The sequence below is a fragment of the Macrobrachium rosenbergii genome, chromosome 32 (genome assembly GCF_040412425.1).
Source record: "Macrobrachium rosenbergii isolate ZJJX-2024 chromosome 32, ASM4041242v1, whole genome shotgun sequence".
Classification (NCBI taxonomy): Eukaryota; Metazoa; Arthropoda; class Malacostraca; order Decapoda; family Palaemonidae; genus Macrobrachium; species Macrobrachium rosenbergii.
The window spans coordinates 13,693,550-13,719,891 of record NC_089772.1 but is presented as its reverse complement, the minus strand read 5'-3'; the positions used below and the strand labels follow the sequence as shown (position 1 = coordinate 13,719,891).

At 40.7% G+C, this 26,342-nt stretch overlaps 1 protein-coding gene across 24 annotated transcripts in view; it reads right to left on the bottom strand.

Annotated features, from left to right (window-relative positions):
* The window catches only part of LOC136855727 (tight junction protein ZO-1-like), a 409,885-nt gene that overhangs the window by 338,665 nt on the left and 44,878 nt on the right, over window positions 1–26,342 (bottom strand). For 4 of the 24 annotated variants that reach the window (XM_067133088.1, XM_067133087.1, XM_067133091.1 and 1 more), the window contains exon 2: window positions 21,597–22,337. The exons of the other annotated variants lie outside the window; for them this stretch is intronic. In XM_067133088.1, coding sequence (XP_066989189.1) covers window positions 21,597–21,677 — 81 coding nt within the window. In that variant the 5' untranslated portion in view covers window positions 21,678–22,337. The remainder of the gene's footprint in view (window positions 1–21,596; window positions 22,338–26,342) is intronic. 24 annotated transcript variants of the gene reach the window in all.

The window sequence follows — 26,342 nt, the reverse complement described above, 5'->3', positions numbered from 1 at the left end:
ATAAAAAATTATCTAGAATAAAAAATACAAAAAAATTAGAAAAAATAAAATTATCTAGAATAAAAAATACAGAAAAATTCATAAAAAAATAAAATGATCTAGAGTAAAGTATACTAAAAAATAAATAAAAAATTATCTAGCATAAAAAATACAAAAAAAAATGAGAAAAAATACAATTATCTAGAATAAAAAATACAAAAAACTTAGAAAAATATACTTATCTAGAATAGAAAATACAAAAAAATTCGAAAAAATAAAATTATCTAGAATAAAAACATACAAGAAAACTTAGAAAAGCCAAAATTATCTAGAATAAAAAATTTTAAAAAAATTCGAAAAAATAAAATTGTCTACAATTAAAAAATTTTAAAAATTCGAAAAAATAAAATTATCTAGAATAGAAAATACAAAATAAATTTATATAAAATCAAATTACCTAGAATAAAAAAATAAAAAAAAATTTGAAAAATCAAAATTATCTACAATAAAAAAATTCAAAAGATTTAAAAAAAAAATAAAATTATCTAAGGGATATGGATGTGACGGAGCAAATTCTCCTGAATGGGGTTTCGTGTTTAAGCAATGTTTCAACATGGTTCTTCTTCGTGTTTTAAGAATACGAAATAAGATCTAGACACCAAAACATCTACCACAAAGTGACATTACAGCTAAGAGACCAATGGCGAGGTTAAAAAATTCACTTTTGGAACATCGCGGTTCACTGTTCCTGTCACCCGCCCACTCATCGTTATTCCAGAAGCCACCCAAGTATCCAGGATCCACGTTCGGAGCCGTCTGGAAATCTAATCAGGTCTTTCCTTGGCCAACAATACACAGGGCCAAAATTTCCCCCAAATTCCCCCGAAACTTTTCATGGTATGGAATTGGTACGAAAAAAAAAAATGTATAAATAAATACAAAATAAAGTTATGGATGGATCCAAATCTATCTCAAAACTAATCTTTTCTTAATTGGTCCTTTATTTATCCTTCTTAAAACCGCGTTGAAATCCAGCAATAACCTTCATTAGATAGCTTGCGGCCAGAGAGACTGACGAGACTGACAATGTTAAAAAACAAATAAAAAATGCGCCGAGGTTACTTCCGCGCAATCGAGTTTTCTGTACAGCGTATAATGCTGTATGAAACTCTCAGTCACGACAGGGTAGCGCTCAGTTGCTCCCCGGATGCGGTCAAGTGAAGCGCCGACGGCTGGCACAATCCATGGCTAACCTTAACCTTAAATAAAATCAAAACTACCGAGGCTAGAGGGCTGCAATTTGGTATGTTTGATGATTGGAGGGTGGATGATCAACACACCAATTTGCAGCCCTCTAGCCTCAGTAGTTTTTAAGATCTGAGGTCGGACGGACAGACAAATAGCCATCTTAATAGTTTTCTTTTACGGAAAACTACAATAATGACCGCAGCGGACCAGCTTATCATTCGTTTGTAACGTTGTTCGGCAAAGATTTATGATAAGATGTATCATTAAGTTTCATCCGTTTGGACTTAAAATCTGAATATTAACTCCAAACTGTTAACCCTGTTTATATCAAAACGAGTTTTAGTAATACTACCTGTCACTCTGACATGATTAGCCTAACAGCGGTGACGCAGCTTTGGCTGCTTAGATGAAATAAAGAAACAATACAGTACTTACTAAACGACCAAATCTGTGAACACTGCTTACCTGAAAAAGAGAGAGAAAAAAAGGTCAGTAAACCACACTTATAAGAGCAGAACTTACGCAGCAAGATAATACACAGAAAATCTAAACTTTTGGCCCTTAATTACTATTATTGGTATCATTATAACAAGTCAAGCTGCAGCTTAATAACTGGAAAAGCACAATCGCAAGGGCCCCTACAGAGGAAAGCAGCCCAGTACGCAAAATGAAGCCCGGGAGCATAAGATAAACTAGCAAAGAGAGACAGCAATGTAAAATAAACCACATGAACACCTCTTCTGGGACCCACATGAATGGAATGTAGAGTTTAGGCCAAAGGCCAAGCACTGGGACCTATGAGGTCATTCAGCGCTGGACAGGAAACTGAGAGTAGGTAGGTCAGAACGGTGTAACAGGAGGTAAAAACCTCGCTGTTGCACCATGAAATAATTGTTAGGAGAGGGTGGACAGCAAGGTGGAAGAAATATATGAATGGAGGTACAGTCAAAAGGAACGAAAGGGGTTGCAGCTAGGGGCCGAAGGGACGCCAGCTAGGGGCCGAAGGGACGCCTCAAAGAACCTTTAGTAATGGCTACAGTGCACCCTGTGAGGTGTACTGACGGCATTAACCCCTATTGGGGGGGGGGGACCTCACAAGGCCCCAGACGACACTAACACACACTCTTTCTTCCCAAATCTACAATATTCAGTACAACAATTCCACAGAATCGGTCAAGCGGAATATGGCCTGATTGTCTCATCTCTCTGGCTCCTCTCCATTGCCTACCGAGCCTTAATTAACTACAAACCATTTAAAATATCAATAATCCTAGCACAACTTTAATAAAATACCTTCAACGCGTGTTCATTTTCACTTGTTATATTTTACTCAACTTCAAAATTGGGGGTTCTAGTGGACTCACCCGTAAATGTTTCTTCCTCTTATTCTCAAACATTGTTTATAGATTTTCTTGATGCTTCGATACTTTTTACCATAAAGCTGACTTTGTAACTGTTTATCTCACTACTTCTCTCCAGAACAATCTTCCAACTTCCAAAGTCTTTCCCCCACTTCCTTAGATTTAGTCTATTCATTTCTCTATTCTCATCTATTTCGCGTGATACCGTTTTCCAATTTCCACCTTGTTATATACGTGATCATTTTACTTACGAACTCGGTCACACAGCTCTGATTCACTTCTGTTTCCGTCAAGTGGCTCGATGACGAAAAAATTTGTATTTGTGAAACACTGCAGCAGTGATTGTCTGGGGTGCCACAGAAAGTGCCCAGGGGTGCCGCAAGATTGTCATGAATTTTGTCTTGGCTAAATCATCTCGATGAACACTTGTAGGAAAAAAAAAAGTTTGCAGAGGTCTTCTTATAATTGTCATCAATGTGTCCACTCTAATTACGTTTATCTGATCCTTCTGATATGCTCTTGGTTTGTCCAGTATATTTCTGCATGTATACGGCGTGCTGACTTTGGTTTGAGTATAGATAACAATTTTATTCATTAAATAAGAGGTTAATTCACGCGATATGGTGGGATGGTGAAGAGAGGTGCCACGGTAATGATTACATTAGTTAGGGTGCCATCACTAAAGAAAGATTGAGAACCATTGCACCAAAGCCACTAAAGAAAGATTGAGAACCGCTGCACCAGAGCCACTAAAGAAAGATTGAGAACCACTGCACCAGAGCCACTAAAGAAAGGTTGAGAACCACTGCACCAGAGCCACTAAAGAAAGGTTGAGAACCACTGCACCAGAGCCACTAAAGAAAGATTGAGAACCACTGCACCAAAGCCACTAAAGAAAGATTGAGAACCACTGCACCAGAGCCACTAAAGAAAGATTGAGAACCACTGCACCAGAGCCACTAAAGAAAGATTGAGAACCACTGCACCAGAGCCACTAAAGAAAGATTGAGAACCACTGCACCAGAGCCACTAAAGAAAGATTGAGAACCACTGCACCAGAGCCACTAAAGAAAGATTGAGAACCACTGCACCAGAGCCACTAAAGAAAGATTGAGAACCACTGCACCAGAGCCAAAGTTATGAAAAACTAACGATGTACGAGGGACTCTCTTCACCTTGGAACACATTTATTTTTATATATATATATATAATATATATTTATACACAAACACACACACACACACCCACATGACACGAGAGCCAAGGAGACAACGGGAATGCAAGAAGTCTCACTTGCATAAGTAAGTCATTAACTGGAGAAACCTTATTCCTGTACATAATGAGATCAAGTTGTATATAAGCCCACAGAACAATGCTCTTACATGAGGGGCCAACGCATCCTAAGTAGGGTGTGTCAAGGTGAATGGGAAACGAGACGAAACTCGTCACTCAAAGTGATTGACTGCGACGATGGCACGTTCATCTCGCCCCATTTTTCTTCGTCCACTGTGAGTTCAAGTTACATATGCACTGAATGGATCGTAATTCATCCCCAGTAATTTTTTGTCGCAAGGAAATCTACACGTAGGCTCACTCAAAACAATTCTGCAATGTTTTCGACAAAAATCTTTCGTACAACAGCCTAAAAAAATGGTATTTGGCAACTTTCTCGTAAACGCATGAAGCCACCTGGTACAATGATTATTATGGTTGGTGTATTCGGGGAATTTCCCGCCTATACTTTTTTTCGACTGGATCCTTTATCTTTTTTTTTTTTTACTATAATATTACAGCAAAATATCCTACTAAATTAGAAGATGTTACTATTACACTCTCAGCATTAGTAATAATTAGTAATCTTATCAAAGGGACTCTTGTAACGTGGGTCATATACGAAAATTATATCCTTTACTGATGTAAGTTAAATGTTTGCATAATGTGACATACAAAACTTTTCATGAAGGGTATTAAAATGAATGATTCGCTTCACATTTTTAAAATCACTGAACCTTATTCGTATAAATTTATTATTTCTAGTAGTGAAAGAAAAACAAGTAAAAAATATGCCGAAGCTTATTCGGCGCAATCGAGTTTTCTATACAACGTACAAACAAGGCTACCGAAAATAGATCTATCTTTCATTGATCTCGGTATAATGCTGTACGAGCAAGAAACTTTAACCACCGCAAGGTGGTGGCCAGTCCTATATCGCTGCCAGACGCACCATCATGGCTAACTTTAACGTTAAATCTACTGAGGCTACAGGGCTGCAATTTGGTTCGTTTGATGACTGGTGGGTGGATGAACAACACACCAATTTGCAGCCCTCTAGCCTCAGTAGTTTTTAAGATCGGACGATGGACAGAAAAAGTGCGGACGGACAGACAAAGCCGGCACCATAGTTTTCTTTTACAGACAACTAAGAACGCCCACATTAGGCCTACGGCCGACGGACAAAATAAAATGTCTCTCTCTTTCAGCATTTTGTTTGTGAATGGTTTGTGGGTTGTTGGGCACAACTAGGGACTTATTTCCTCTTGATTGCAGCGGTATAGTTGTTAGAGGGTTTAAGCGGGCCGAATCCATAATCCGCTGAGCCTGGAAAACAGTAGGCCTAGCGCAACTGGGTCGTCTATTTCACATTTCCTCTTTCTCTCTTCAGCTGCTGAGCAATACCGCTTACAGGAATGGAATCTAGAGTTTATGCCAAAGGCAAGCACTGGGACCTATGAGGTCATTCAGCGCTGAAGCGGAAATTGAGAGTAGAAAGGTTTGAAAGGCATTTCGTAAAACATTCATGCCCCCCAATCTACTCTCAGGCAATAACCCTTCGACATGGCTCAAGTTAACCCTTGGCTGCACCTGGCGAGAGAGAGAGAGAGAGAGAGAGAGAGAGAGAGAGAGAGAGAGAGAGAGAGAGAGAGATGAAGATACCCTTTTATGCTTAGTGAGGCAACAAAATAATCTTGGCAGAGATAAAGAACCCGGAATAAAGGAATACGGGTATGAAACATAGAATCCGCCCTTCAGAAGACGAAGCAATATGAGGTGGATTCTCTGCACGGGTGGTCAATATCAATATGCCGGTTGGTGGCATATTAGACAATTTCTCGTCGGGGCGAACATTATCAAAGACAATGTTTTGTGTATGTACGAACATTGCGGAACCGTTTTACTCTTAACTGCCACCTCTTACCCAATTACTTATATTTTTATTTGTTACTACTACAATGACGAAAATAAGTTTTCATACTCAGAATATTTCACTCTTGTCAGTCAATTCTGCTTCTCATTAACCCCTGAAACAATCCAAACAATCTTATTATACCCTTTGACATATTCTTTACACGTTCCTTCACCTCCAAAGCTTACGGTAACTTTCTTTCGACACGCATCAATTTCAACATTTTCAAGCCATACCTGCTCTCAATTCTCTAATCGTCATCATCACGTAAACTTCTAACTTCATACTTCCTGGGCCTCGGTATGCCAAAATGACAACTTTTAAAAGCAATCTTTATTCTTCCTAACATACAAACCTGCGGTCTTTACATATGGGATTAACTTAAAAGAAAGGCCCTGCAAGAAACCCGTTGGAAGAAGCACATTACTACAAGCCCGTAAAACAAATCTTCCAGAACACGCCAGTGGAAAAATCAACTACAAAGAGCTTCGGGCGTTTCATTCCTATTCGCCCTTAACTCGCCCACAACATACCTGTCTGTGACGTTTTTTCTACAAACCAGCTGGAATGGGAAATGAATTTGAATGAGGAATGGTATGTAGAGTTTAGGCCAAAGGCCAAGCGCTGGGACCTCTGTGAGGTCATTCGGCGCTGAAACGGAAATTGACGGTAAGAGGCTTGAAAGGCGTAACAGGAGGAAAACCTCAAAGCAGTTGCTCTATGAATCAATCGTTAGGAGAGGGAGGATGGCAAGATGGAAGAAAGGTAATAGGAGCTGAGGTACAGTAAAAGGATTGAAAAAGGATTATAGCGGACGGACAGACAAATAGCCATCTCGATAGTCTTCTTTTGAAGAAAACTAAAATTGAGACTCCAAATAAAACACTATCGGAACTGAGGAGGGAACTCGAAGATGTCGGCTTCCAGTATAATCCGATTTACTGCGAGACGTGGCTCCCGACCTCAACCCCCCTCCCCCCCACAAGGAACCCCCACCCGAGCACCTCCCACCATCCTCCCCTCCTCTCCACCCCCTCCGCATAAAACCCAACGTCAAGAAATATTGTACTACGCACTTAATGATAGTCACTAGCCTCTTGAAATAATTTTTTTTTTTCACAACCGAAAAACATTTACACCCTGGGGAAGACGCGAACCCGCGACATGTAAGTGGCATGCCACGACACTAACCACCACGCCAGCGGACAAGCCTCAGTGCTTCTGCTTTAAAATGACAGGAGACTGACAGCTGTAGACTTGCAAAAATATCTACAATAATAAGCCTCTGATACCACATGGAGTCAAATATCAGAATGTATACGATGACAAGGAGCTGAAATATAATCAAAATAAATGAATCTCAGTAAAAATAGATGCGCCGTGAGAGAGGTTCAGTAAAAGGAATGAAAGGGGATGCAGCTAAGGGCCGAAGGCACGCTGCAAAGAACCTTGAGGAATGAAAAATCGGCAATTCACCTGCAACCTCTTGACAATCGCAGATGTGCGGTAGATCTTGCATCTGTCAGTGATCGCTTTTAGTTCTCTGTAAAAGAAAACTATTGAGATGGCTTTGTCTGTCCGTCCGCACTTTTTCTGCCCGCCCTCAGATCTTAAAAACTACTATGGCTAGAGGGCTGCAAATTGGTATGTTGATCATCCACCCTCCAGTTATCAAACATATCAAATTGCAGCCGTCTAGCCTTAGCAGTTTTTATTCTATTTAAGGTTAGAGTTAGCCATGATCGTGCGTCTGGCAACACTATTTGGCAGGCCACCACCGGACCGTGACTGAGAGTTTCATGAGCCGCGGCTGAGAGTTTCATACAGCATTATGCGCTATACAGAAAACTCGATTGCGCCGAAGAAATTTCGGCGCATTTTTTACTTGTTAATATTAACAAAGTATTTCGAGGGAAAAAACACAGACTTAGAAAAGAATCGAGGGAAAAAACACAGACTTAGAAAAAGGATCGACGAAAAGAGACAAAATCAAAATGGTATAAATTCCGTTTTAAAAAAAAAATATGTAACATGAAGGATAAAAAAAAAATACTACAAAGGTTTTCGATCAAGAGAAAAAGGAAAAAAAAAAGACGAAAATATAAAAAAAAAAAACGCGTACGGCAACACTGGGAACATCTAGACATATACGAGAACGAAATTTATGCGTGAGAGAGAGAGAGAGAGAGAGAGAGAGAGAGAGAGAGAGAGAGAGAGAGAGAGAGAGAGAGAGAGAGAGGTCGGGGTGTCTTCCTATCTATATGCAAATTCTCTTTTGTGGAATTCTTTTTAAATTCATCCCAGCAAATACCATTAGCTAATGAAACGAAAATAATGCTTCTCCTTTCTTTCTCCTTCCTCCGCTTAAGATTCAGGCTCCGTAACCCGAAAGACAATTCTTACTTCTAATATCCCCCAAAGGCGTATTTTCCCATTCGCCTTCTCAAACGCGTCCTTTAACAAAAGGAAACGTGCTGTACAAGGGCACATGATCACAGAACGCCCCCTTTTTTCATACTTAGTTGTTTGATGTTTTCTCCCCACCCGAACTCTTCATTTAAACCTCCCATATATTGCACAAAAGTATTTCAGGTTTTTGCGGACGCCAACGCCAGCGCCACTTTCCAGTATTGTTCTTGCTCAAGCGTCCACTGCACTGATCTTAGAGAAACAGCCGAGTCAAGTCAACAAAGAAAATGGACGGGGATTGCTAAGAGTTTTTTTTTTTTTAACCATTCAACTTTCTATTGTTCCCACTCCTTCATCTCCAAATATATTTCTGCGTTCTCATTTTCTCTGTTTACTTGCTTCCTTATCATCAACATCCTCGCTTGCATTTCATGACCCTACCAACATCAGTGTTGCAGTTCATGACCCTACCAACATCAGTGTGGCAGTTCATGACCCTACCAACGTCAACGATGCAATTCATGACCCTACTAACATCAATGTTGCAATTCATGGCCCTACTAACATCAATGTTGCAATTCATGACCCTACTAACATCAATGTTGTAATTCATGACCCTCTCAACGTCAACGTTGCAATTCATGACCCCACCGACATCAATGTTGCAATTCCTGACCCTCTCAACATCAACGTTGCAATTCATGACCCTCTCAACATCAACGTTGCAATTCATGACCCTACCAACATCAGTGTTGCAATTCATGACCCTCTCAACATCAACGGTGCAATTCATGACCCTACCAACATCAGTGTTGCAATTCATGACCCTCTCAACATCAACGTTGCAATTCATGACCCTACCAACATCAGTGTTGCAATTCATGACCCTCTCAACATCAACGTTGCAATTCATGACCCTACCAACATCAGTGTTGCAATTCATGACCCTCTCAACATCAACGGTGCAATTCATGACCCTCTCAACATCAACGTTGCAATTCATGACCTTGCCATCATTATAAGTTATAATTCATGATCTATCACCGCCAAATGTTGCAATTCACTACCCTACCAACATATGTTGCAATTCATGGCCCTATCAACGCCATACGTTGCAATTCATGACCCTGCCAACATATGTGGCAACTCCTGGCCTTATGAGCACCATACGTTGCAATTCATGACCCTACCAACATCATATGTTGCAATGCATTGCCCTATCAACACCATACGTTGCAATTCATGACCAATGAGGTCATCCAGCGCTGAAACGGAAACTGACAGAAAAAGGTTTGAAAGGTGTAACAGGAAGAAAACCTCGCAGTTGCACTATGAAACAATTGTTTGAGTGCAGTGGTTGGACAGTCGGATGAAAGAGAAAGAATATGAAAGGAGGTACAGTAAAAGGAATGAAAGAGGTTGCGGCTAGGGGCCGAAGGGACGCTGCAAAGAACCTTAAGTAATGCCTACAGTGCACCGGGGAGAGACATTTGTCACGGGCCCTTGACTCCAAATCACTCATTTCACACTTCAGAGTCCCACTGACGCAAGAGAAGTCTTTCAACCTTTCCTGCCCTCTTTGTAACATGACACAAGGTGACCTGACTTGGGTTAAAGACTCAAGACTCGAGGATACAGAAACTGGTAAGAGAATATCACCAGTCATGAGTCGTGGTTATTGCGGAAGACAAACCCAACGGCCTCCCGTAAATTTCCAAAATCACTGTACACCTCTAAACACGTTGCAATTCCAGCACTGAGGAGCTCCAGGATTTCTTTCTCCACACAATACACAAAAGTTATCTCGAGTTATTTTCGCCCCTATCGCGTACCGTGCTAATCAACAACGCAATGTTGCTGAATTCATGACCCACTGTTTCTTCCCTCAAGTGTTCAGTTCTCGGAAAGACGGAAGCCATCTGCTAAATGTACACGCATCGTCAAGTTGATTACAGAGGATCAATCTCAATGCAAATTTTGTCTCTAGCTTGATTTCCTATATTGTTGCAACTGCAAGCGCTACGCTTGGTAGCAAAATGAAGCGTCACGAATTTTACTATGCAACAAATTCTTTTAAATCAATAATTGCAGGTATTCCCGAGGTCTGCAAACATCAAATAACCAAAGCAAGCAATAAATAAACAATGCGTGCCCTAAGTATTAGCTCATCTTATGACTTCGGCAAACAATGACACTTGTACTACAGTCACAATTGAGAATAAATAAAGATAAACAATCACAATTGTGAATAAATACAAATAGCCATAGTCGCAACTGAGAATAAATCAAAATAAACAGCCACAATTCAGAATAAATCGAAATGTAACCACTTCCCAAAATTCATACAAAATTAAAATTTTCATAAATTAAAACAAAAACTAAAACCGCCGTGGTTACGTTCTCCTCCTGAGAATTCAGTGAAGGATAAAGTTACAATTATTTTTTCATAAATCATTTCATTCAGTCTGTAAGCGTAGCCTTAAATAAATTCACTGAACGATGAAAAGACCACACCCATATGTGACTTTCGCGAATTCACTATAACAATATACACTGTGTAACAGCGCTAACCGTAACAGTAATGCTCGTCAAGTGCAATAAATAAGTTAAATAAGTCACTAATACAATAATATATATAGTTATAACCGTTTACGAAAAAATGTAAACTATTTCACAAATTCAATATATATATATATATATATATATATATATATATATATATATATATATATATATATATATATATAAAAACCACTTTTCCAGTGTGGCATTTGCCTTTATTGATGCATTCATCACATTCCATACCTTCGTGAATCAGTTATACATAAATGCGTGTGTGTGTGTGTGTGTGTGTGTGTGTGTGTGTGTGTGTGTGTGTATATATATATATATATATATATATATATATATATATATATATATATATATATATATATATATATATATATATATATATATATATATAATTGGGAACTAGTTGTATAAAATGAGACTCTAGTATTGACAGCTGGTGGTCATTCGGAGCTTTGCCTATTATTTTGAAATCCTTGTAATTGACATTATATCTCCATTTTTTCCCGTGGTCTCTTATGCATGAAAATTCGGGGTTTGATAATTTAGCACCCGTTCGGTAACTTACGCCACGATGAGAGTCTAATCTCACCTTCAACAACCTACGAGTGGAGCCCACGTACTTCCCCAGGTCACATCTGGGGCAATTAAACAGGTATATGACTCCTGAGGTCATCAAAGGGTGCAGACTTTCTTTAACCACGGTCCGGTAGTGGCCTATCCTATATCGCTGCCAGAAGCACGATTATGGTTAACTTTAACCTTAAATAAAATAAAATCCACTGAGGCTAGAGGGCTGCAACTTGGTATGCTTGATAATTGGAGGGTGGATGATCAACATACCAATTTGCAGGCCTCTAGCCTCGGTAGTTTTTAAGATCTGAGGGCGGACAGAAAAAGTGCGGACAGAATAGAGTGCGGACGGACAGACAAAGCCGGCACAATAGTTTTCTTTAACAGAAAACTAAAACTGAAGCATTACTGGATAACGTAGCTACACGACTCTCATTATCATGCACAGCTACAATACCTACCCCATCCCGGGTCATCGAACCATGTAGAATCTGTTATCGTCCTACCAAGGATTATGCAGATTTTTTCCAAAGTTCCCATTACTTAGGAACATATCCTCCCCTTAATTTTCCTTCTGGCATTTTGCATTTAAGCTCTAATTATGCCTTCCAGGCATACATAAAATGTTTCATTTTCTCCTGCGGTAAATCTGCATCCACACAAACGTACATAAACAACATTGCACACACACACATACATAAACAAACTTGCACTTCATTGCCAATTCATTCACACAACAGCTTCGTAATGGGCAATAGAGGCGCTTACCGAACCAAACCTTCCATCTAAATCAGCACTGATCAGTCTCTTTCAAACCATGTTACCCATTGCATTTTTTAAAGTTTTCTGTAAAAGAAAACTATTGCGATGGCTATTCGTCTGTCCGTCCGCACTTTTTCTGTCCGCCCCCTGATCTTAAAAGCTACTGAGGCTAGAGGGCTGCAAATTGGTATGTTGATCATCCACCTTCCAAGCATCAAACATACCAAATTGCAGCCCTCTAGCCTCAGGAGTTTTTATTTGATTTAAGGTTAAAGTTAGCCATGATTGTGCGTCTGGCACTGCAACAAAACAGGCCACCACGGCGGGCTGAGAGTTTCGTACAGGATTATACTGTGTACAGAAAATTCGATTTTTAATTATTTCAATGAAAACCATTATATACAAAGAGCTATTTTCGAAATGGTATTTAAGAAACTTTATGCACTGCACATCATAATACACCTACACTTTTTCCATTACACAAGCGCATTCATTTCGTTTAAAAGCGCCCCTCAAGTGGGCATACATTAACACCCCCCAAGTCAGCCCATCCAATTACACTCTTATCAGCATAACACAGCAACTCCCTCATAATCCCATCGACTCACGGCGCCTTTCCAATCTTCGGGTTTTTTTTTTTCTCTCAACCCTCCTTCCACCTTCGAAGACACTTCCGCAACCTTTCTCAAAATTTACATTTTTTTTTTTTTTTTGGAAGACACACCATTCGGTTCTGCCTCTTCCAATCTTTCATACTCAACAGCCCGTGAAAATACTCATCCCAACGACACAGGAACGGATGGTGGCGTGTGTAAGTGTAGGAGGCGAGCGTGTGTGCATTCAAGCATTTATACATGCATCTACGTACACAAACACACACATAAGTGTATGTCTGTGTATATATATATATATACTTTATCAACATTGCCGTTGAAAGCGTACAATGCTTTAAGAACGGAGAAAACACTAATTCGTTAAGGTGTTAAGAGGAAATATATTGAACTAACAAAAGCAAACATTTCAAACGATCTCTCACTGGCACAGCGAAGCAGTTTTAGACCTCCAGTGCCGACAAGCAAGAGCTGCTTCACAGCGAACGGTCGAATGGAGCGAACACAATAAGTGTCACGCAGTACGTTTCAGTATGCTTTGGGAGAGTTTCGCCAGACCGGATAGCCCAGCGAGTGAAAACCACCATACTGCCCTAAAATGGAAGACTGCAGTATCTGCACAAAATACGAAACTGAGATAAATGGTAGATACTCCCTTGCCCTACTACTGATTTTGCAGATACTGCAAATGGGACCCCCTAAATAAAGCACTGAAGAATCATTCTGAAACTGCAGTAACTTGTGTATTAGTGTTTCACAAGCCCAACAGGTGGCTTATCTCAATTTCGAACATTTTGCAGACACTGCAGTTTTCCATTTTAGGGCAGAATACTTGTACTCAGAACTTCGTCTTCCATATTTGAAATGCAACTTACGGCAACTGCACTCACATAAGTAAGATACCAGTTCCGTGGGTGCTGTCTTTTGAAATGACCCTGATATTCACTGAAATTTAAAACTGATACATGCATCTGCCTCGAACAGGATTCAAACATGGCCAGGGAAGATGCATGTACCACCCAAAATTCCCCTTTGGAGCAAGTTATTCCAAAGGTAAAGAGGATTTCAGATTAGGTGATATTTTTGTGGCTAAATATTTGTAAGTATAAATAACTTGCGCGCAACTGAGTTTTCCGTACAGCCGCTACAGCATATAACCAAGGCCACCGAAAATACATCTGTCGTTCAGTGGTCTCGGTATAATGCTGTATGAGCCGCGACCCATGAAACTTTAACCACGGCTAGGTGGTGGCCTGTCTTATATCGTTGCCAGAAGCACGATCATGTCTAACTTTAACCTTAAATCAAATAAAACCTGCTGAGGCTAGAGGGCTGCAATTTGGTATGTTTGATGCTTGGAAGGTGGATGATCAACATACCAATTTGCAGCCCTCTAGCCTCCTCAGCAGTTTTGAAGATCTGAGGGCGGACAGACAAATAGCCATCGCAATAATCTTCTTTTACAGGAAACTTAAAAGAACAAAAATGAAACCTCCGGCAAAGACAAACCTCACCTTGGAGAAGATGCAACCGCGAGGGCGGTGTGAGAGGAAGAGAACGGGAGCTGCAGCTAACTACAATTCCAATTATCGGAAAGCCTGAAAAGGAACCTTTACTCTTCGGGCCAAATTGTTCCGCGGGCTTCTCTTTAATCACCGGCGAACAGCCTCATCTGTCGCCACCACCGTCCTGGTGGCCGAAAATGCCGCTCGACAGAGCTCCGTCTACCTCCCAGGCGAATACCAGCCTCTCTTTTAATCCCACCTCGCAAATTCTTGGCTTCTCCATTACACAAACACACACGCACAGAGAGAGAGAGAGAGAGAGAGAGAGAGAGAGAGAGAGAGAGAGAGAGAGAGCATTACGCCCAAGCTGGCAGCAAAGATTGTTCATCTGGAAAAAGGGAAAACTTAATCTCCATTACACAAACACACAAAAGAGAGAGAGAGAGAGAGAGAGAGAGAGAGAGAGAGAGAGAGAGAGAGAGAGAGAGAAAAATAAATTCACCAAAATGCCAATTACAACTACATGTCACTACACGTAAATGCAAGAACCTAGAGATAAGCAGACAACTTTCAATCTTAAAAGCAAAGCGATTCGCACAGAACAAAAACCTCTTCGGAGAAGTATTGAACCGAATTGAACTGAATATAGAATTCTGGCCAAAGGGCAAGCACTGGGACCTATGAGGTCATTCAGCGCTGAAACGGAAATTGACGGTAAAAGGTTTGAAAGGTGTAACAGGAGGAAAACCTCGCACCTGCACTATGAACCAATTGTTAGGAGAGGGTGGAAGGTAAGATAGAAGAAAGAGAATATGAAAGGAGGTACAGTAAAAGGAACGAACGGGGTTGCAGCTAGGGGCCTATGGAATTCACGCTGCAAAGAACCTTAAGTAATGACTACAGTGCGCCGCACGAGGTGCTCTGAGGGCACTATCCCAACCTCCTATGGGGAAGCACACACCATTGCAACACATAACTGAAGTTCAACTGCATCAAAAAATTGGCTCTTAATCATTCACATCAGGTGGATTTAACATGACCCAATGCTAAAATCCACTTGTAAGAAATGACCAAAAATCCTGCTAGAGCGATTCACGTTCACATTAATCCAGAAATTATGTAACACATAGCATCAGGAATTGCGCAGGAGTTTCTTTCCAATTACCAACATAGAACAGAATACAGAAAGTCATATAGAAGAAAGAATATGAACGGAGGTGCAGTAAAAGGAATGAAAGAGGTTGCTGCTAAGGGTCGAAGGGACGCTGCAAAGACTATTAAATAATGCTTACAGTGCACCACTTAAGGGTTGCCAGCACAAGGTCATCCTTTTTTCTCATCTGGGATGCAGTATCGAGGTACTTTTGTATTAAGTATAATGGATTTGGCGGAAGCTGGACTCTTACAATGGAACCTGACAATTCAATTTTATCCAGGATTGAATCCCACTATTTTCGTCGGGGTATTATTACGGACGGATGTGTTTCACGTGGGTAGCGATTGGCACAACAGTTTCAGCCGGAATTGCTTCATAAGATCTCTATAAATGATCCTCCCATCCTTTAAGTTAAAATATTATATACTAAGAGCTTGTATCAGTCACACAAATTCCTTAACAAGTTCTACAATACAATGGATATATATTTTTACAATTTAAAATTGACATGGAAAACAGAAGCCATGTTGAAATAAAACAAGTAAAAAATGCGCCGAAGTTTCTTCGGCGCAACCGACATTTCTGTACAGCGTATGATGCTATATGAGCCGCGGCCCATGAAACTTTCAGTCACGGTCCGGTGGTGGTTGCCAGACGCACGACCATGGCTAACTTTAACCTTAAACAAAATCAAAACTACTAAGGCTAGAGCGCTGCAATTTGGAGTGTTTGATGATTGGAGGGTGGATGATCAACATACCAACTTGCAGCCCTCTAGCCTCAGAAGTTTTTAAGATCTGAGGGCGGACAGGAAAAGTGCAGAAAAGCCACCTCAATAGTTTTCTCTGACAGAAAACTAAAACTACAGTTCGTTTTCATTCAGTCGACAGAAAAGTCACTAACCACTTCTACCTAAAGACAGCCCTTTGTTGGCTGAGTCGGTAGAGCTTCAGACTGTCACTCGATGGGCCGGAGTTCAATTCCCCCGGCCGGCCGATGAAGAGTTAGAGGAATTTATTTCTGGTGATAGAAATTCATTTCGCGCTATAATGTGGTTCGGATTCCACAATCAGCTGTAGGTCCCGTTGCTAAGTAACCAATTGGTTCTTAGCCACGTACAATAAGTCTAAACCTTCGGGCCAGCCCTAGGAGAGCTGTTAATCAGCTCAGTGGTCTGGTTAAACTAAGGTATACTTACTTTTTCTACCTAAAGACCAGACCACGGCAGCAACTAGATAGTGTTCCATCCAGTATTCATGTAAAGCATCGGGTTCATATTACAAGTTACACAAGGCATATCCCTCAGCAATGTGTACAATTTTGAGAAACTCGAGTCCTCTCCCTTCTTATAATTTCCCAACACTTGCTGAGAGTGCATTTACCTATTGTATACAAAGTGATCTTAAAAAAAAAAAGTGTCACTGAACTGCGGTTCTTTATAAAAACATCCTCAGAGTGGCTTATATGAGAGACGTCGTTGCAACCAAGGTCCACAGAAAAGGACCTCGGTTGCTACGAGGGTCCTGGTCTCTTTGCCTCCTCCTCCTCCTCCTTCCCTTCCTTCCTCCTTCCCTCTGCTCCTCGTCCTTCAAAAATGCCATTTCACTAAAAATCCTGCTTCTCTCTCTCTCCTGCCAACGCTGGAGTTGGGGGTAAAGCTGGTTTTGGTGTCAGCAGTTTTAAAGAGACGCGCAAGGTTGTTATCTTTCGGATTTTTCTCTTTTTTGGCGTTGCCCTTCCCTCTGGAGGCTAAAGGGTGAGTTTGCTTCACTGCTTGCTCGTCGTGTCGCGTCGCGTTGCAGCCTGCCAGAATGTCGTAAAATTATTGAAGGAAAACGACGCTTCGATTCAAAAAGATGCACTAAAACAAGTAAAAAATGCCCCGAAGTTTCTTTGCCGCAATCGAGTTTTCTGTGAGGCTTATAACGCTGTTTGAAACTCTCACTCACGGCCCATGAAACTTTCACTCACGGCCCCGGTGGTGGTCTGTGCTGTTGGCACCTATAGCTGTGCCAGACGCACACGATCATGGCTAACTTTAACGTTAAATAAAATCAAAACTACTGAGGCTAGAGGGCTGCAATTTGGTGCGTTTGATGATTGGAGGGTGGGTGATCAACATACCAGTTTGCAGCCCTCTAGCCTCGGTAGTTTTTAAGATCTGAGGGAGGATAGAATAAGTGCGGACAGACGGACAAATAACCATCTCAATAGTTTTCTTTTACAGAAAACTAAAAATTATGCGTAAAAATTTTTCTTACGTATACTTCAATTATTTCAGATCTCAAGCGCCAAAGGGTTGCTCCCACACAAGCTAATGAGCATTACAAACGAAAGAATAAAAAGTTAAATTTAAATATACCAGCGGTGTAGGCATCATCGTTCCTGCCAAGAATCTTTCCTGCTGCTTATTGTGGAAGTAGCTCGACAAACCTTACCAGGCAAAATTTTCCAGGACAATTTCTTTTTTTTATCACTTTCAAAACCAAGGTGTCCCCGCCCCCTAAATCTGACTGACCCATCCGGATTTGGGTCACCAATACATCATTAAATATTTCGGTTCTTGGCCCAGATACAACCTCCCAGGGGAAGCCAAGAAGATTCCTGTTTTCAAAATGCGATGCATACATCTATCGCAATTTGTACTGGCTGCGATGTATCGCCCTTATCGATCCCAGTCACCAGGAATGTCTAATGAATTGGTCCCTGGTATACTAAGCCATGAACGATATGGCCAAGAACTTGGAATGGATATGGATATTACCGTCATAGCTTGGCTGACAGATTACCAGATCCCGAATGATCTTACCGCCATACCTTGACTGACAGATTACCAGATCCCGAATGATCTTACCGCCATATCTTGACTGACAGATTACCAGATCCCGAATGATCTTACCGCCATATCTTGACTGACAGATTACCAGATCCCGAATGATCTTACCGCCATATCTTGACTGACAGATTACCAGATCCCGAATGATCTTACCGCCATATCTTGACTGACAGATTACCAAAGCACGACAGATCTTACCGCCATATCTTGACTGACAGATTACCAGATCCCGAATGATCTTATCGCCATATCTTGACTGACAGATTACCAGATCCCGAATGATCTTACCGCCATATCTTGACTGACAGATTACCAAAGCACGACAGATCTTACCGCCATATCTTGACTGACAGATCACCAACAGGAGGAAAACCTCGCAACTACACTATGAATCAATTTAGGAGAGGGTGGAAAGTAAGATGGCAGAAAGGAGGTAGAGTAAAAGAAACGAAAGGGGTTGCAGCTAGGGGCCTAAGGAAGGGACGCTGCAAAGAACCCAGAGTAATGCCTACAGTGCACCACATGAGGTGCACTGACGGCACTAACCCCCCTCTAGGGGGAATGAATACAAAGGACATTGAAACCTTTTCTCCCACCAAGATGCGAGAAGATAAATGATACAGTCTCATCTTTTAAGCCGCCCAAAAAAATCAGTAAAAGTCACTCAAAATATTTCAGAAGCTCTCATAAACGTTTTTTGCAGATTCTGTTATATCTGACATGACTCAACCACGACGGAAAAAACGGAAGGGGGGATGAAAGTACGCCATAAAATACCCCAAGTTTTTAATGAGCGAAAAGTAATAGGCTTCTAGGAGAGGCCACAACGTTGCTCTCCCGTTTCTTATTACCATCACAAAGAGAGAGAGGGGGAAAAAAATCGTAGCTAGTACAGCTAGACTCGAGGAAGGAAAGAAAAAAAAAAGGGGGGGAGGCGCCATGATCTTAAAGCCTCCCGGAGAACCAATTAAGTCTCTGATGACGTTTAAAGGGTACAGACCCAAGCGCCCTGGTCTCGACCCTTGGCGATGCACGCCCAGCCTTTTTCTCTACAGCAAACAATTGCCGCGGCTGATGGGCCTCTTATTTCCTGCCAGCGCTGTTCCTCCAGCACTGCTTTTGAGAAAAGGAGACAGCTACTAAGTATTGCACTCCCTTCAACATTACGTATTATTATTCCTAATAATAATATAATAATAATAATAATAATAATTATTATTATCATTATTTCAGTAGATGAAACCTATTCACATGGAACAAGCACACCAAAGGGGTCACTGACTTGAAATTCTTTAAGCTTCCAAAGAATTGGTTGGTTTCAACCTCCCACCGCAGCAGACCCCCCCAACACTGCAGCAGTAACTGATCACGACACAGAGCCAGTGATTTTTCGTCGCCCTCGGGGAGACGCGAACCCGCCGCGCCATCTGATTGGCACACGACACGACACTAACCACTGTACCAGAGGACCTGCTTCCTTCTGTGTCCCTTGATAAGAGGTCCAACGCTGGTACAGGGATAACAGACCCCCATTATCTCCTTTAATAAATGCGCCAAGTTGCTGCTTAATTTATGAAGGTTTCGTTCCACAAACAAAATCCAAATCTACCTAAGCAGTACGGTATATCATGCGCAAGGCACAAAATGTCATGCTGTCCTAAAAACTCGTCATGCACTAAAAAGTATAAAAAGTAATGACTGACATGACGCAGGCAATGGATAAGCGTCAACCTGCCAGTATTGTATGACAAGGGTATTTGTCTGGTCGTCCACACTTTATCTGTCCGCTCTCAGATCTTGAAAACTACAGAGGCTAGAGGGCTGCAAATTGGCATGTTGATCATCCGCCCTCCAATCATCAAACATACCAAATTGTAGCCCTCTAGCCTCGATAGTTTTTATTTTATTTAAGGTTAAATTTAACCATGATCGTGCGTCTGGCACCGCTACAGGTGCCAACAGCACAGGCCACCACCGGGCAGTGGGTGAAAGTTTCAGGTTAAATTTAACCATGATCGTGCGTCTGGCACCGCTACAGGTGCCAACAACACAGGCCACCACCGGGCAGTGGGTGAAAGTTTCATGGGCCGAGGCTGAGAGTTTCATACAGCATTACTTGTTCTTGCTGACTAGAAACTATGGCGATACCGTCCTCCAGTTTTTCTTTCAACCTTCAAGAGAAATCAAAAATGAAAAATAAATACCATCAACTTCTGGATTCCGGAGAAGTCTCTGTTCCACTACAAATAATAATAATAATAATAATAATAATAATAATAATAATAATAATAATAATAATAATACTCTTAGTAGCATGAGTCTTAAAATGGAGAAACAAAACCAGAGATATGTGTATGTATATATTTAAAGATATATCTGTACAGATATATACATGACTGTGGATCTCTTTCTCTAATAATAATAATAATAATAATAATAATAATAATAATAATAATAATAATAATAATAATACAGTAAAAAAAATAATAATAATAATGTAATAAAAAAAAATAATAATAATAATAATAATGTAAAAATAAAATAATAAACACTAATAATAATAATAATAATATAATAATAATAATAATAATAATAATGATAATAATAATAATAATAATAATAATAATAATAATAATAACAAAAAAGTTTGCTTTCGCCTAATTACAAGCAGTCACGTGCTGCACGCTGTGACAGCCCGGTTTTGCCAATAAAATTAATCTGCATACTTTCATTACAGTTCAGTAAATGAAAGCACACGATCAAACAGAATTACTGCATTATATTAATGGGGGGAAAACCTTCCCGCAGATGGCTCCGTGGGGTAAAAACAAACACAGAAATATACATCTACAGTTAATTAGCGCTAATTACTTCATATCAATTTTAAAAAATTACATCACGTGCATATTCATATTTACACTATCCTAACGACGAAGTAGCTCTTGTTACTACGCAGAGTAATGCATTTTCAATTTTCGTGTTTTAATCGCTTTCACATCTATCTAAAATGATCTGCACACACGAACGAATATCAGTGCAATTTGGGGACCTTTCCTAGGTAGTGACCCGCCACGGGTTTTAACCAGGTACTACAGTAAAAGGAGCGAAGTGGGTCGCAGCTAGGGGCCGAAGGGACGCTGCAAAGAACCTTAAGTAATACCTACAGTGAACCGCATGAGGTGCACTGATGGCGCTACCCCCCTGCGGAGAGAATTTGTTCGGATCCCCTTTTCAATCTGAAAAGGGAAACTGAACAGATTCCTGAAAGCTGTCTCCGCAGATTTATCTTTAAATATATGATCATATACATAACTGTGGATCAATTTCTCCATTTTAAGACTCATGCTACTCTGAGCATTTTTTACAATGAGGATTACAGAGGGGCGTCAATACAAACATACCTTCCTGCGGCGACTGCTGCGCTTCGAACGCTGGCTGCTTCGGCTATGGCTCCTGCGGGAACGCCGAACCTCGGTGAGCATTTTGATTCAGCTGAAGAGTCTCCCTTACCAAGAAGGCGCAAGGGCCGTGTGTACGCTTCTAAGCGGCGCTGGCTTGGTCTCCGTAGTCCACTTCTTAAAAAACTGACGAAACTGCCTTGCGGAATCCCCCGTAGTCCACTTCTTAAAAAACTGACGAAACTGCCTTGCGGAATCCCCCGTAGTCCACTTCTTAAAAAACTGATGAAACTGCCTTGCGGAATCCCGGGAAGGCGTCTTCGTGCCCGTCGGTGCACATACCACCAAAACCTCTCCCCAAGTCAAACGGGTCAAGTGCGTTTTGAATTCCCAAGCACACGTCTTCACGAGACCTTCTGGGCACACGGGCGATAAATAACCTCGCAGTCACCTTGGAGCACTGACCCCACAATTCCAGTCCGCAATAAACACGGATTTCTCACGCGGCTCCGAGAAACAACTTGATTAACAAGCAGGGCCGTCTCGCGCCTCGGGAGGAAGGAAGGTGTGACAGGGATTAGCATAGCTAATGACGATGATCAGAAGTATCTCAGGATCGATACCAAAGTCATCGGGAAGCTCATTCAGCCGTCGTCGTCCTCTTCGAAGTGTCCTCGCGTCGTTTGTTACACGATGGAATGAATCATGCTAATCTTATTGACCTCCGACGGAATGTCACAATGTCTTTTTTTTTCAATTTTATTTTATTTTATTTTGTGGGGAGATCTCGGTAGAATTATTAACTTGAATACTCAGTTTTAAATTTCATATATATATATATATATATATATATATATATATATATATATATATATATATATATATATATATATATATATATATATATATATATATAAAAACGATATCACCTTTCACCAACGTTAAACAGAGTGATTGGAAAGAATATTACATAAGCGAAATTGAAAGCGATGAGAGATCCACAATGCACGCGTACGCAAACACACACACATACACTCACAAACTGTATATCTATTTAAGAATCTATACTCAAACCTAAATCTATATTATCTACATCTATCTATATAATACATATCTACAACTCTATCTGTCTACCAATCTTGCATATCCAAACACCTGTTAGTAAATCCTCCGTAACTCGCACAATATAACCGTCGCTTCTATTCAATATTACTGTATACTGCTACTTTTTTTCTTCTCGAAATCTGACACTTCATAAGTTTTCTAAATGACAAGATTTGGGACTACTGAACACCACACAACACACCCAGGTATCGAAAGCTCGGACAAAAACAATAAAACTAAAGGGTGCCCCATGAAAAAAAAACAAGGAAATTTTAGACTGACTGACAAGATGTATTTTACACACTGTTGCCTGGCTCAGAGGTAATACTCCTGACTTCACTGAAGCTAACGAGTGGCCCTCAGAAATTGCAGATCTCAACGTAATGGATTTTGCCAAGTGGGGTTTACTGTGACGTCAACTTCAATGACAGAATTAAACTGAATTGAATACAGAATTTAGGCCATAGGCCAAGCACTGGGACCAATGAGGTCATTCAGCGCTGAAACGGAAATTGACAGCAAAAGGTTTGAAAGGTGTAACGGGAGGAAAACCTCGCAGTTACGCTAGGAATCAATTGTTAAGAGAGGGTGGAGAGTAAGATGGAAGAAAGAGAATATGAAAGGAGGTACAGTAAAAGGAACGGAAGGGGTTGCAGCTAGGGGTCGAAGGCACGCTGCAAAGAACCTCAAGTAATGCCTACAGTGCAGTGACGATACTAGCGACCCCCCACCCCCTACGGGGACTTCAGTGACAGAGGAGAGAGGTCACAGCAGAAATACATTTCTTAAAATCCCTGTCCATGGAACCCTGCTTGGAAAAATATCCCACGGAAAACATTTTGAACACATCTAACATTTCTGTTTTCGTTCTGTTTTAACAATGTTTCTATTAACAATTCTTTTCCGTTTCCAGCGATTAAAAAATAATTATTTCCCTTATAAAAATCTGTTTGTCTCCTAACCTCTAATCACGGCCCACCTCGGGTCAAACTGGAACTTTTTGCTTCATCATGCTACAGACGAGATTGACAAACAATTATTTATTATTATCTCAGTAGATGAAACAAGCACACCAGAGGGACCACTGACTTGAAATTCTTCAAGCTTCCAAAGAATGTTGGTTTCAACATCCCACCGCAGCAGACCCCCCCCCCCCTAACACCGCAGCAGCAACTGATCATGATACAGAGCCAGTGATTTTTATTCATCGCCCCGGGGGGAGACGCGACCCCCGCGACATCTGAGCGGCATGCCACGACACTAAACACTGCAACAGCGGACCAGAACTCAAACAAACTGGATTAAAGTTTATCAGTATCACAGAGGATGATTCGATTACAGCTGGACGTTAAGTCAACAAAATACATAACGCATTACAGCGTACTCCGTTCAAGAGATATCAAGCCTCAACCACACTGGACCTCTTCGAAAACATCAAAAACAAACCATCGGGAAACGCTGGGCAACCCATACAATTCCGGTCCATCCTCTTTGTTTGGAAACTCAGAACACGTTTTAGCGGATATTGGTGAGAAAAAAATTACCCTTAGATTTTGCCTAAATGCATATAGGCATCGTCCGTCTATATGGCGAAACCTTTTTCACGGTCCGTCTATCGGAAATGAAATCTTATTATGTTAATGAGGCGTCCCTTTTTCTTATCAAGTGACGCACTGTCATAACTCTCTCTCTCTCTCTCTCTCTTCATTATATATATATATATATATATATATATATATATATATATATATATATATATATATATATATATATATATATATATATTATTTATTTATTTATTTATTTATGTGTGTGCGTGTGTATACACGTTAGCTGAAGCCACCGAGAAAGTTCAAATTGTAACTTCAAGCTCTCTCTCTCTCTCTCTCTCTCTCTCTCTCTCTCTCTCTCTCTCTCTCTCTCTCTCTCTCTCTCTCTGTGCAAAAAAAAAAAATAGGGATGTGAGAGCCTCTTCATCAAAAGCAAAGGAGAAATGCCAAATGGAATCATAAACCCTAAACAATATTTTGAGCAGAGCAAAATCAATAATAATACAAGCTTCAATCTCACCCACTGCTCAACGAGATTAGCGTCGTAACTTCTATTTAACCACCAAATTCAACAACCTCGCTTGACCTAATTTGTTTGTGCTGATGATCCCTTTCTTCCAATTTGTGCTTTTAGGAAAAGAATTTTCTGACCTGAAAATCCCTCGCCTGCAGGAAAATGCTACACTCTCGACTTTTTTTTGGGGGGGGAGGGGAGGATAAACCTTCGTATGGACATTTTTCAATATCTTTTATTCTTCCTTACTTTACCAATTAGAGAGAGAGAGAGAGAGAGAGAGAGAGAGAGAGAGAGAGAGAGAGAGAGAGAGAGAGAGAGACCTAATTTACCATTAATGAGTAGAAGCTTGTAGGTTTCAAAGGAGAGAAAGAGAGAGAGAGAGAGATCTAATTTAACAACAACTGAGTAGCAATTTGTACATTCAAAATGAAGAGAGAGAGAGAGAGAGAGAGAGAGAGACCTAATTTACCATTAATGAGTAGAAGCTTGTAGGTTTCAAAGGAGAGAAAGAGAGAGAGAGAGATCTAATTTAACAACAACTGAGTAGCAATTTGTACATTCAAAATGAAGAGAGAGAGAGAGAGAGAGAGAGAGAGAGAGAGAGAGAGAGAGAGAGAGAGAGAGAGAGAGAGGGGGTGATTTCACACTAACTAAGGAGTGGCAATTTGTACATTTACAATCAAGAGTGGAGAGAGAGAGAGAGAGAGAGAGAGAGAGAGAGAGAGAGAGAGAGAGAGAGAGAGAGAGAGAGAGAGAGAGAGATGCTCAGCTGATTACCGTCAACTCATATACCTGCACTTTTACTGTATAGCAAATCAAACGATATTTTCCTGAAAGGTCTCATTTACAAAATGTAAATGTACACACACAAGCCCAAGCTTTCATCACCCGAGGACTCGAGCTCCCAGTCGATGAATAAAACGTCCAAAGGCTTTCAAAAGCTAAATGAAAGCTCAAAGCTGTCGAATGCTAAGCAGCATTTGCACGCTCGATTCACGACGATTTTGAAATGGCGACTGCTAGGCCAACCTCTGAATCTTTCCCTGGCCATCCAATACGTTCGTTACCACATCCAACAAGTAAAAAATGCGCCGAAGTTTCTCCGGCGCGATCTAGTTTTCTGTACAGCCGCTAAAGCGTATAATCAAGGCCATCGAAAATAGATCTATCTTTCGGTGGTCTCGGGATAATGCTGTATGAGCCGAGGCCCATGAAACTTTAACCACGGCTCGATGTTGGCATAACCTATATCGCTGCCAGAAGCACGATTATGGCTAACTTTAACCTTAAATAAAATAAAAACTACTGAGGCTAGAGGACTGCAATTTGGTATGTTTGATGATTGGAGGGTAGATTAGCAACATACCAATTTGCAGCCCTCCAGGCTCAGTAGTTTTTAAGATCTGAGGGCGGACAGAAAAAGTGCGGACGGACGGACAAAGCCGGCACAATATAGTTTTCTTTTACAGAAAACTAAAAATCAGCAAATTTAAACTCCACTTCCAAACCTTATACAGTACTTCCAGAATAAGCCATCTAGTTTCCGATGCTACTTTTGCACTGGCATATATTTTTGTA